Consider the following 13731-nt stretch of genomic DNA (forward strand, 5'->3'; position numbering starts at 1 on the left):
GTCTGCCTACAGGAGGGAGGTTGAACGTCTGGTGTCCTGGTGCAGCCACAACAACCTGGTGCTGAATGCCCAGAAGACAGTGGAGATTATTGTGGACTTCAGGACGCACACAGCTCCACTCCCCCCCATCATCCTGTCTGACACCCCCATCACCTCTGTGGACTCATTCCGCTTCCTGGGTACCACCATCACCCAGGACCTGAAGTGGGAGCCCACCATCACCTCCGTCATTAAGAAAGCCCAGCAGAGGATGTACTTCCTGAGGCAGCTGAAGAAATTCAACCTGCCAACACGGACGATGATGCAATTCTACACTGCAATCATCGAGTCCATCCTCACCTCCTCCATCACTGTGTGGTACGCTGGAGCCACTGTCAGGGACAAACAGAGACTGCAGCGTGTTGTGCGCTCTGCTGAGAAGGTGATTGGCTGCAGACTCCCATCTCTGCAGGACCTGTACACCTCCAGGACACTGGGGCGTGCAGCTCGGATCTCAGCTGACCCTTCTCACCCTGGACACAGTCTGTTTGACCTGCTCCCCTCAGGCAGGAGGCTCCGGTCCATTCGCACCAGAACCTCTCGCCATAAGAACAGTTTCTTCCCCTCTGCTGTCGGACACATGAACAATAACCGTATGACTGTTCCCACCACTAACACCCTACGCTGTGTTCACTGCATCATTCCATGTTTGGCACTGATCACCACCTGCACTCATGTATATATCATGTATATATCTATCTACTTATTTTTATTTTCATGTCTATTTAAGCGTAATTTATGGCAGTATGTTTGCACTGAAGCACCGCAGCAATTTCCTAATGTTGTAAACCTGCTCAACATTTGGCAATAAAACCCTTTCTGATTCTGATTCTGATGCTTTTACACTTTAGGACCCTCGAGACCTCTGCTGCTCAGCCGTCCTGATCGCTGCCTCCACTTTAACCAGAGGCTGTAACCTCTGATCATTTCACCTGCACCGGCAGTAAAACTCTTCTCCAGAACCAAACGTGCCATAAACCCATCACAGCTTCATCATCAGCTCAGTCTCAGCAACATGCAGACGACCGAGCAGCAGAAACTCTGCAGGGAACGTCTGAAGTCTGTTCTTCAGTTTTCCCAGCTCACTGTTTATTGAACATGAGACAGAAAAAAAATTTCACCTTTAATGTGAAACTTTTATCGCCTGAGACATGTTTGCAGGAAGTTTACATGCTGTGATTTAGTGTCACAGCCATAAATATCACACAAGGTAAAAACTACAAGTCCCAGCATCCTCTGTGTTTAGGGAGGAGCAGTGAAAGTGAAAGTGTTGATCCTCCGTTCAGAGCAGCAGGAGGAGGAAGGTGGAGCTGATGCAGGTGAGTGTTAACATGAATATGTTTCTTCTTATGACATAAAATAATTCCACGCTGTTCGTGTCTGTGGGTGAAACGTGAGGCCGGTCGGCTCCTCTGAGCGCTGGTTTCCTGTAAGTAGAGAGGAAGTGAGTTTAGCTGAGAGAGCAGGAGGAGAGTGAGAGCTGTGCTGAGGCAGGTGAGTGTTAACACCGCTCTGACATTACTGTGTCTCTGTGGCGGGAACAACAGGCTCCGTCAGTGGAGGCAAAAATAATCAGACTTTGGTTTTTCAAAGGAAACTACTTTATGTTGGGAGAAGCCGCGCGCTCATTGGATAACGACTTGTCAATCTCAAGTTATTAGCCAATGAGCGCGCAGGTTCACAGTAAGACCCGCCCTTATCATGACAAAAAAAAATGGCGACAGAAACTCCTTTCAGGCTGACTTTAAACTGTTTGAGCCACTTCCTGTTCTCAGTCCCGGCGTCCTGATCACCGAGGTTTCTGTTGCTCTGATATCTGATATCGATTATATCGGTAAACAGGCTGTAGGCAGAAACATCAGGTCTGATCTGAAAATCCCTTCAGAAACAAACTTTAAGAGTTTTATGTCCGTGTGAGGCCGCACGCTGATTGGATAACCACCTGTCAGTCTCAAGTTATTAGCCAATGAGCGCGCAGATTCACAGTAAGACCTTAACACAGCATTTTTTTTTTAAACTAAAACATCGACAGTGAAACTGTAACGTGTCCTGTGATCTATAAACACTCTGTGATGAATAATCTGAAGTCATTTTGAGCCTGACAGTAGTTTCCTGTCACAGAGCAGAAGCTGCAGGCAGTTTTTGGCACCTTTATATTTAATTTATTCCAAAATAAATCAATAAAGGTAGAAAAGAACTCTCAGTGACATTAAAAATCTATTTTTAAAGACAGATGTGACCAAGTGCAACAAATATAAGATGAGATGTTTACAGATATTTGAAGTATTGATCACATGTAGAACACAGAGCAGGTCCAATAACAGAGTCATGCTGCTCACAAACAGCAGTTTGGTTTCATGAGCTCACTTCCTGCAGTGATCCTCAGCTTCTCTCCAAAGGAGCCGTAACATGTGGGCTCCTCACCATGATGATGATCCCAAACACACTGAGTTCCTTCATCCACCTGATCATGTACTTATTAAATAATGTGATGGTTTTGGTGTTTTTTAAAGACTTTGAGCCTCTAAAATAACTGGTTTGGACTTTAGGGCCAAAGCTCCAACATTAGAAAGCCGTCAGTGTGATGCTTCCAGTACAACAGCACCTCTGAGTGTGTGTGTTTACCTCTCAGACTAACTCCACCCTGACATCAAGAAGATGGAGGAAGAGGACGGAGCAGCATTTGCAGCATCCAGCTGTGTGTCTGTGAGGAGTGACGGAGTTACACAAACACCTCCACCTTACAGTCATGGACCTGCAGCAACAATGTAAGAACACTACTAACTTTATTAGTCATTTCAACATAACCATGACAGAATCATTGATCTGTGATTGGTTCAAACTGTTTGATCTGAGTTTGATTTTTATTGACTTGTTTTCTTGCTAAGATCTGAACTCTGTAAGTTTAAGTGAAGTCAGTGCAGCAGAATCAGAGAAGAGCTGAGAACAAACTGAGTTCATTCAGAGACAGAAAAAACTGGCTGATGATTGGCTGACCTGTCAGTGTTATGAGGCAGACACAATATCACAGAGGGATCAGCTGATCATATGGCTGTCAGAGAGAACTGATCAGTTATTGATGTTTGTGTTTGCAGAGGTCAGAGGTCACAGTCTCCAGCATCCAGCTGTGTGTCTGTGAGGAGTGACTGGTCCAAAGAAAAAGTTCCTCCACACTTCAGTCATGAACCTGCACCAACAATGTTCTTCAATCATGGAGCTCAGCTGAACATGTAAGAGAGCTGCTGACTCAGAGTTCAAAGGTTGTTTCTATAAATGTTCTGCCAGTGACATCATAACTTAACCTAACACTGGTCTGTGTATGAAGTATCATTTAGTGGCAGTTGTTAAAGTTGTATAATGATGATGCTAGTTTGGGGTGTATTTTCCTGCTGATGCAAATGCATCTACTTTGCCCTTTGTCTGGTGCTTTGGACAAAGACGTCCAATGAAACTCAGAACAACACAGTTTGCACCACCAGCAGGCAGAGGAAGTGGCTGACATCCAGAAATCCTACCAGTGGCTGAACAAAGCTGGACTGAAAGACAGCACAGAGGCACTAATCATGGCAGCACAGGAACAAGCTCCGAGCACAAGACCCATAGAGCCCGGGGTCTACATGGCTCTTTTTGGGGGGGTTGTGTTGTATTAATAGTGACTTTGTTTCTTTGGACCAAAATCTTTTGTTTTTCAGTTCAGTTGCAACATTGACTAACACTAATGCAGGGGTCGGCAACCTGCGGCTCTTTAGTCCTTACAGTGCGGCTCCTCGTGGTTTGGGAAAATAAATTAGAAGTATTTAGCTGAAGTGTATTTTATTTATGTTCTTTTTTAACTTGTAGTTCTAAATTGGAAGATTATTGTGATATTGAAATATAAAAAGAAAATTATATTTTATTATTTTTTGATCGTTCAAATAAGCGTCACACTCGTGGAAGCCGGTGTACCCGCCGAAACGCCGTGCATTTATCGAGACTTTCAACCCCAGGTAGGCCAATTATGGATCTTGGATCCACATTATGTCAGCAGCTGTTCTCCACTGTGAACTATGTTAAAAACAAACACCGCTCACGCCTCACAGACGACAGCTTACAGTCCTGTAAAGATGAAAGTGACTTCGTACAGCCCCGATCTGCAGAATTTTGCAAATATCTATTTTTCATCTTTCAGCAGCATAGAGCTTTTTTTCCAATTATTTTTTAAAAGTCAGGTCAAGGCTCCAAAAGCCCAAAGGCGATATAAGGGTGGCGGCTCACAGCAGTTTTTGTTTGCTACATCATTTTAGTTCAGCTGGGTGTCTTTCCTTTGGTTATATTTCTTTAAGAGTTCAAATGTGTTCATTACATAAATAACATGTAATTTTCTCTGTAGCACTTCATGGATTTCATAAGCAACACACCTTAGTTGTTCACACAAAGCATAAAGGTAAAAAACAGTATATACAGTGTTATCTTCATTCTAGATGTCAAAAAGTATTTGTGGCTCCCAGTGTTTTCTTTTGCGTGGAAACTGGCTCCAAATGGCTCTTTGGGTCCTGAAGGTTGCTGACCCCTGACCTAATGGTATATTTTTTTTAGCTGGATCGTTCTATAAAAACATGAATCAAATCTGAGAAAAGTTTCCACCTGACCTGTTGAATGTTATTGAAGCCAGAAGTTTGCCTTCATACTGTGTTTCTTGCATGCCTTTTGTGGTGTACTAATTGATGTGAAATGAATGCAATGTGGTTGTGTTTGCAGAGGTCAGAGGTCACAGTCTCCAGTATCCAGCTGTGTGTCTGTGAGGAGTGACTGGTCCAAAGAAAGACTTCCTCCATATTTCAGTCATGAACCTGCACCAACAGTGAACTTCAATCATGGAGCTCAGCTGACCATGTAAGAGAGCTGCTGACTCAAGAGTTCAAAGGTTGTTTCTATAAATGTGTTCTACCAGTGACATCATAAATGATTCCTAATGGTGGTCCGGGTACGATAATGCTAGTATCAATCGTAGTAGTAATGCAATCCAAGGTAATGATTTCTTCTCTGTTGCTGTGAACGTCTCTGCAGCCGTCTGTACTCTAATCTGAGACAACTATTACTGACAGAAACCATCACATCATCCAGTTTGTGTGTTTGCAGCTGCTTAAAAGAGTTTAAACAGAGATTAATCAGTAATTCATGTGATGTGTTTGTGTTTGCAGAGGTCAGAGGTCACAGTCTCCAGCATCCAGCTGTGTGTCTGTGAGGAGTGACTGGTCCAAAGACAAACCTCCAGGCTTCAGTGATGAACCTGCAGCAACAATGTTCTTCAATCATGGAGCTCAGCTGACCATGTAAGAGAGCTGCTGACTCATTTACGGGTGTTTGAAATTCTGTGACCACTTTGTAATTTTAGTTTATATTTTAAAGTGTTTTTATTTGTAGTTGCCTGTATTTTTATTACACTGTGTGTAACGTGGTGGTTTGTGCTGTTTGGGATTGTTTTGGTGTATTTGTGTCAGAACATCAGATAAATGATTTCATCACATTTTAAAAGAAAGTATCAGGATAATAATCTGAACTGAGTCATCAGAAATAGAAAGATGGTCTCAACAGGCCACTGAGCTGATCTCCAAAGAAATGCAGAAGATTGAAGAGTCCGAGGCTGTTTATTTGTCACAGACATCGTCATACACGTACAACACAGTGAAATGTGCTGAGCTGCTCCTGTGACTGGACAAAACATTATAAACAATCATTAAATGAAATAATGAAACATTGTGCAGATGTAATGTTAAAGTGCTTTGTGCCACATTAGCACAGCATGTACTGACAGAGCAGTGCAAGCAGAACAAAGCAAATGAGCAAAGTGATGTAAACAGAGTAACTGAACAGAGTGAGCAGAGTAATATCAGCAGTAATGAAGCAGCAGGATCAGTGTAGCAGCGTGTGACGTCATAATGAATCAGGTATGATCTGAAATATGACAGTGAGACAAGAACATGATGTAAGGTCCTGTTTAAACCCTGATGGTGATGCTATGAGGGGAGCATGTTCTGATTTAGGACTTGGATGGTCTGAGGATAGAAGCTCCTCTCTGTTTGTGTCCTGATGGTGCAGAAGCTTCTGCCTGATTGGCTCTGTGATGAAGGCTTTTACTGTGGAGTTTGTAGGCTGATCACTCTGTGTTTAATAAGACAGGCAGGAACAGCAAAGGAAACTTGGATTCTGAACTCAAACACAAGTTTCTCCACTTTGACTTTTCTCTGTGACCATCAGAGCTTCTGCACAGTGTCATCAAATCTGGATGTTTGTCACTGACAGTCAATGATTTTAGTGATAAAGAAATGTGTTCACAGAGGGAGGAAGAGGAAGAGGAGTGGTGTCTGTGAGGAGGAGCAGCTGTCCTGCTGTGCTTTGTGTCAGGACGTCCTGAAGGATCCAGTCTCTACCAGCTGTGGACACTGGTTCTGCAGACAGTGCATCTCCTCATACTGGGACCAGTCTGCTTCATCAGGAGACTGGTCCTGTCCCCAGTGTGGAGAAAGATCCAGAAGCAGAGCTGGACTGCAGACAGCCAGTCAGAGCAGCTGTGTACAAAGTAAGACTGAACATCTGTCTGCTGATGGACTCATTTCTGAAAACTGGACTTCTTGTTGTTGTTCAGACATTGAAGAGTTTTCTTTCTGTTTTTCTTTCTTTCAGCAGATGTTGGTCTGCAGGAGGTTTTAGATGAACATAAGATCAGTCTGAGGAGGAGATGTGAACGTGTGACTGAAGGAAGTGATGAAACAGGAAGTAGAACCCTCCTCAACAGGATCTACACTGAGCTCTACATCACAGAGGGACAGAGTGAAGAGGTTCATAGCCAACATGAGGTGAGGCAGCTGGAGACAGCTTCCAAGATGGACGCCCTCCATGACACTCCAATCAGGTGCCAGGACATCTTTAAAGCCTTACCTGACCAACAGAGACCCATCAGAGTGGTTCTGACCAACGGCGTGGCTGGTGTTGGAAAAACCTTCTCAGTGCAGAAGTTCACTCTGGACTGGGCAGAGGGCTTGGAGAACCAACATGTCAGTGTGGTGGTTCTGCTTTCATTCAGGGAGCTGAACCTGATCAGAGAGGAGCAGTACAGTCTTCTGGAGCTGCTCCATGTTTTCCATCCAACACTACAGAAGGTCACAGCAGAGAAGCTGGCTGTCTCTCAGCTTTTGTTCATCTTTGACGGCCTGGATGAAAGCAGACTTTCATTGGATTTCACCAACAGGAAGCTGCTGTCTGATGTCACACAGAAGTCATCAGTCAGCCAGCTGCTGACAAACCTCATCCAGGGGAATCTGCTTCCCTCGGCTCTCGTCTGGATAACTTCCCGACCTGCAGCGGCCAATCAGATCCCTCCTACATGTGTTGACAGGCTAACAGAAGTACGAGGCTTCACTGACGCCCAGAAGGAGGAGTACTTCAGGAGGAGATTCAGTGATGAAGAGCTGTCCAGCAGAATCATCTCCCACATGAAGACATCCAGGAGCCTCCACATCATGTGTAGAATCCCAGTCTTCTGCTGGATCACTGCTACAGTTCTGGAGCACATGTTGACTACAGAGCAGAGAGGAGAGCTGCCCAAGACCCTGACTGACATGTACTCACACTTCCTGCTGGTTCAGACAAAGAGGAAGAAGAACAAGTACCACGAGGGACATGAGACGAGTCCACAGGAGCTGACGGAGGCTGACAGGGAAGTTCTTCTGAAGCTGGGGAGGCTGGCGTTTGAACACCTGGAGAAAGGAAACATCATGTTCTACCAAGAAGACCTGGAGCAGTGTGGTCTGGATGTGACAGAGGCCTCGGTGTACTCAGGAGTTTGTACAGAGATCTTCAAAAGAGAGTGTGTGATCTTCCAGAAACCAGTCTACTGCTTTGTTCATCTGAGCATCCAGGAGTTTCTGGCTGCAGTCTACATGTTCCACTGTTTCACCAACAGGAAGACAGAGGTGCTGAAGAACTTCCTGGGAAAAAAATACAAAGAGTCATCTCTGGATGATTTCCTTAAACGAGCCATGGAGAAATCCCTCCAGAGTAAAAATGGCCACCTGGACTTGTTTGTCCGCTTCCTTCATGGCGCTTGTCTGGAGTCCAACCAGAGACTCTTAGGAGGTCTGCTGGGTCAGACAGAGAACAGTCCAGAAACCATCCAGAGAGTCATCAAGAACCTGAAGAATAACAAGAAGTTTAATTCCTGTCCTGACAGAAACATCAACATCTTCCACTGTCTGATGGAGATGAACGACCTCTCAGTACATCAGGAGATCCAAGAGTTCCTGAAGTCAAAGCAAAGGTCAAAGGACCTCACTATGATCCACTGCTCAGCTCTGGCCTTCATGCTGCAGATGTCAGAGGAGGTTCTGGATGAGTTTGACCTGCAGAAGTACAAAGCATCAAAGGAGGGACGACTGAGACTGATTCCAGCTGTGAGGAACTGCAGAAAGGCTCGGTGAGTCCAGATGTGATCATTACATCATTGATCAGTGTCGGTTAATAGTTTAATCTTTAAATTAAAAACACAGTCCTTGGTTATAAAGTGCTTTACAAACACCAACATTACGGCTAACAGCTGGATTCTCCTGTTTCAGTGCAGCTAGCCAAACAACAAAGAGCCACTTGCTGCTAAAGACAGAGTGAAAGTGGACGGTATATCCTCCATTCTTCATGTAAAACACATGCAGTGAATTGTAATGCACCATCTGTGTTTACCTTCATGCAGTTTTCTCTTTATGGTGGACTTGGATATTTAAATGTTTCCCTCCTGGAGAGTCTTGTTCACTTGATTAGTTTTTGTGAAGGGGATTCTCCTCACCCCGTCTCCAAGGGAGACACCAGCTACCCTTCAGAGAAAATTTATTTGCCCCACTTGTAACCACGATCTGGTTCTTCCCGTCACTGCCCACAGCTCGTGACCATAGGTGAGGGCAGGGACGTAGATCGACCGGTAAATTGAGAGCTTCGCTGTCAGGCTCAGCTCTCTCTCTCTTCACCACGACAGACCGGTACAGCGTCTACCTCACTGTTACCGCAGCAACGGTCTGTCTGTTGATTCCTGCTCCCCTCCCCCTTCTTTACACGACCCTGAGATACTCAGACTCCTCCACCTGGGGCAGGAACGTCTCTGACCCAGAGTGGGCACTCCACCCTTTCCCAGCTGAGGACCATGGCCTCAGATGCTGATCCTCATTCACAGGGCTTCACACTCTGCTGAGAACAGCTCCACTGTGAGCTGGAGGCCATCACCTGATGAAGCCAACAGAACCACATCCTCTGTGAAAACAGAGACCAGACTCTGGCTGTATCCCAATTCAGGGTCTGCAGCCTTAAAGGCCGCATTTTAAGGCCGATTACGTCACAGCGACGCGACGAAGGTCGCTGCTCGAAATGCAGCCCTCAAATGCGTCCTTAATTTCGCTGAATTTTAAGGACGTGGCGGTGTAGACTTCATATAGTATACTACTATACTATACACTATTATTAGTGTAGTCTACTATTATACTATACACTATTATTAGTGTAGTCTACTATTATACTATACATATCTGTTTTTAACAGGGAATCTTGATCATGTTACATTTGACTTCTGTTGAGCTTCTTGAATTGTCACCTTCAGTTCCTTTCCTTTACTCTTCCAGTGTCTTTGGTTTAAATGTATTTACCCTGATAACTGCATATGAAACAGCTGACCTCTTTTCACTCACTATTATCTGTTTGCCATAAAAGTGTTGGTGATGTGTTGGGAGAATCATTATTTTCAGTCTCTTCTTATAAACATAGTGAGGCAAAGATGTGGGTCGTGGTCCCTGATAATCAGACGTGTCTGTGTTCTGTTACATGTGACGTTAGAGAGGTTTTAGTGGAGATAAAAACAGGACCAACATCACTCGTGACTGCTTTCCTGTCTTCACAGTGTGTTTACTGTTGGAGCTCGTCCTCCTGTTGCATCTGTCACAGCTGTTACGCTCCTCTGTGACTCCTCCTCTATCTGCTGTGACGCTGCAGGAGTTTTTGGTCATGGCGTGTGAATAACTGCCGAGGTCGGCTAGGACGACGCCACCACTCGTTGTCAGACCCTGTCACGCTGTCTGGTGTCATCTTTAGCCGAGGTTATTAAGAACTTCAAAATGAAACCAGTCTCTGTTTTCAGTCTCCGCCCTCTTTTGCAGCTTTGAGCCAGGTTGTAACACCTGTTAAAGTCACCACCTGTTGTGACCGGGGAGTGAGATGAGTGTGAGAAAGATGAAAACAACGTCTCATTCTGACTAGTTACTGGGAACTGATGTGTGATGATGCAATAACAAAGATTACTGTTTCTATGATTTTCTGTTTTCTTGTTTTTATTGATGATAAGGACAGGCAGAGGAGATTGGATGGATTTACTTCGTTTTATTATTTTGCACTGAAATGGAGTCCAGTGTACAGTCCTTGGCGTTGCACATATGTTTTAGCTGAGACTGTAGTGGGCACTCTTTAAATGTCGGGTCAGTTTGTCACGTTAGAGCCTATTTGTGCCTGTTAGTGCTGACGATGACTTCAGACCGAGCTGACTGAGGGGTCTAAGCTCATGATGCCACCAGCAACACCCGGGTCATGCTGCAGAGTTTTCAAACCCCGCTGACACTCGACATAATTTACTCAGGTTACATCAGGTGATCTAAGAAAGGCCGCTTAGAAAGAAAAGCGAGTGCACTGCTTTAAGTTTCTTGAAGATGTTTAATCCGAACATTCAGCTTCTTCACTTCTAAAACCAAAAAGTGGAGAGTCCCAGATTTCAGTGTTTTGGTTCAGTTTAATGTAAAAATGGAGATGAAACACATATAAAGGCTGGTTTACACCACTGAGCCCTGCTCTAAAACACTGACACAGATCTGTCTGTGAAGCTGGCTTTAACAAATAAGAGCTTCAAGTTTTAAAAACATGTTTAGCGCCAAACTGTCCACTTTACTGTCTGTAGCAGGAAGTGGCTGTTTGGCACTGAAACGGGAGAATCCAGCTGTTAGCCGTGATGTTGTGTTTGTAAAGCTCTTCATAAACGAGGACTGTGGAGGAGGAGAGCCTGTGTGAGTCAGGTGGTTCACCGGCCGAGTGTATCAGCGGCAGAAACAGCTGATCAGCGCCGTTTTATGCAGTAAAATAATCTTTCTGTTCCCAAACACATCCACACAGTTTACAACATAACAGCCCACTACATGCACATCTCACCGCAAACATGCATAAACCTAAACATAAAATATGTCCTGTACCTGTGTGATCTCTTTAAGTAACTCACAGAATATCAACACTAACGCCACAAGTTTGTTGGTATTTTAACATTTTAACCATTGATTTTGAATTAAAACCAACAGTTAAAATATTTTTGCACCAGAGGAAAGAGCAGCAGAAATATTAAGACAGATAAATCATTCTGTCTTCAGTCTCCATGAACAGCATCAACATCCTCTGGTGAAATTTCTCTTTCCTCCTTAAAATATATTAAATGTCAGTTTAATTCCAAATTAATGGTTAAAACATGTATGTCACATATGAACATCAGGAAATAAAGAAAAGTGACTGATTCAGTTCCATATATGCTCCAGGGAGGCGTTAAGGTTCATTGAAATTGTTCAGTTATTAAAGTTTAATCTGAGCCGAGCTGACTTCCTCAGGAACAAATAAACACCGAGATAAACTTCACCTTACAGATATAATCTAAATGAATCATATCCAATCTCAGAGAGTTGACAGTCAGCTGTGTGCTGGGAGACATGTTTGTCTGCAGTGTACGAGCTCTGACCGCTCCCCAAAAATGTCGGAGTGAATACATTAATATTAAAAGTGTAGCTGGTGACACAGAAACAGAGGATTTAAGAAGTTTAAGTGTAGGTCGGGTCCACACATGTCCAAACACCTGTGCGTAGGCCTGCTTGTTACTCAGAAACGCACACTAATAAAATGGCCATAAGGCCAAAGCAATGGTTTTGACTGGTGTTGACCCCGCCCCCACCCTGAGTGTGGATGCTGAGAGAAGGGCCAGCTGTGAATATGAGGCTGTGGGAGCAGATGGAGAGAGAGTATGTCGGGGTATCCCAGTACAAGCTTTACTGGGGTCAGAAATTAGACAGACTCCAGTTCCTTTGTTTGATTTATCTAGTTTGATGTTAGGAAAGAGATTCATGAGATGGAAAAACCTCCCAGTCTACTGAGATTCAGAAATGATTTGTACACATGGAAACTCCCTGAGTGGGAACAAAGAGTGTCCTGTCAGGAAGAGCATTTGGAATATGGATGTTGAGGATGTGACAGTGCCTGAAATCCTGCTGCTGTTCTGAACCATAGTTTCTGATCTGAAGGTCAAACAGAGTCATGATGGTTGTTTCTATTTGTTCCTTTTTAGTTTAGTTCCCCTGAAATCAGATGTGATATCAGCAGCTCTGAGTTCATTCATCATTATTGTCCAGTGATGAGATTTCTGCTCCGTTTGGTGACAGTCAGCAGATTTTTCCTGAGTGTGGACGTGAACAGTCGTACCTGACAGCAGCAGGTAGCAAACAGAGATCGTCTTTCCAGCTGGAACTCTTCACTGAGCTGAACTCATTCAAAATGTTCTAGATTCAAGACAGGAAACAGTCCAAATGTGTGTCTTCACTCTGACTCTGGATCAGATCTCAGTGACAGACTGTGGACATTATGGAAGCCTAAATGTGACACCATCTTCCTCCTTCATCTGCAGATTAAAGCCAAACAAAGATTCTCATTAAAAGTCTGCAGGTCTGAGAGAGACTCAATCGTTGTGTCATGTCAAACACAGTAAGAGGAGCTGAAGCACAGATGTGAAGAGCAGATGTTCATCAGATTATGACCTCACTCTGTTTTGTCTTCATATACATTCAGTCTGTGTTTATAATGCAGACTTTCTGCTTTTATAATAACATATTTTATATTTTCTGTAATCTCAGACTGGCTGACTGTGGACTCTCAGAGACTCACTGTGAAGTTGTGGCCTCGGCTCTGAAGTCCATCCCCTCCCATCTGACAGAGCTGGACATGAGTAACAACAAGCTGCAGGATTCAGCAGTGAAGCTTCTGTGTGCTGGACTGGAGAGTCCAAACTGTCGACTGGAGACTCTGAGGTGAGTTCACTGACTGCAGCTGTTGTTGTTTTTCTATATTTCAGATCTTTGATATTTGAAACGTTCTTTAGTTCCTAAATGTTCAGGATGTGTCTGAAGACAAATGTGAAGAAGTTTGAGTGCTTTCAGAAATGTTGTGTCTTTCCAAACGACTGAACAACAGTTTTTCCTCTTGGCTCCAAATAGAAGTTACAGACTTGAGCAGGGTTCATTTAAAGGCTGACAGAAGTGGAGTGGTGACGGGGAGATGTTTGTCAGGACAGCTTTTTAGCCTCCACAGGTTCATGTTGTGCTCCGTCAGTCAGTGAAGATGAAGTCAGTACTGGTGAGGCTGTAGAGTGTGTGAGGGATGTGAATGAGGCTGTTGGAGAGCTGATGATAGCAGATAAAAACAGGCTGCAGAGACTTTGAGCTTGTGTGGAAACAGACAGAGAAAAGAAAGACATGAATGTCAAAGCTAATAAAGGTGAAGTTAGGAGCTGTGATGATGTTCATGTATCAGAAGCTGATCGGGCTGCTACAGAGACGACCCACACAGCTGCTGTGGTGAGGTTTGTGTTAAAGCAGAGGAACACAGGCC

At 44.2% G+C, this 13731-nt stretch overlaps 1 protein-coding gene across 6 annotated transcripts in view; it reads left to right on the forward strand.

Annotated features, from left to right (window-relative positions):
* The first annotated feature begins 1283 nt into the window (after positions 1 to 1283).
* LOC146642771 (protein NLRC3-like) overlaps positions 1284 to 13731 on the forward strand; it is a 29631-nt gene continuing 17183 nt past the window's right edge. For 2 of the 6 annotated variants that reach the window (XM_085397202.1, XM_085397201.1), the window contains exons 1-5: positions 1285 to 1358; positions 2672 to 2807; positions 6357 to 6598; positions 6703 to 8491; positions 12978 to 13151. In XM_085397202.1, coding sequence (XP_085253328.1) covers positions 2698 to 2807; positions 6357 to 6598; positions 6703 to 8491; positions 12978 to 13151 — 2315 coding nt within the window. In that variant the 5' untranslated portion in view covers positions 1285 to 1358; positions 2672 to 2697. Of the gene's footprint in view, positions 1359 to 2671; positions 2808 to 5219; positions 5352 to 6356; positions 6599 to 6702; positions 8492 to 12977; positions 13152 to 13731 lie in introns of those variants that run through there. The other 4 variants (XM_085397206.1, XM_085397199.1, XM_085397200.1 and 1 more) reach the window with 4 other exon arrangements.

The sequence above is a fragment of the Rhamphochromis longiceps genome, linkage group LG23 (assembly GCF_057381845.1).
Source record: "Rhamphochromis longiceps isolate RC_006_pf linkage group LG23, R_longiceps_female_GT1.1, whole genome shotgun sequence".
Taxonomy (NCBI): Eukaryota; Metazoa; Chordata; class Actinopteri; order Cichliformes; family Cichlidae; genus Rhamphochromis; species Rhamphochromis longiceps.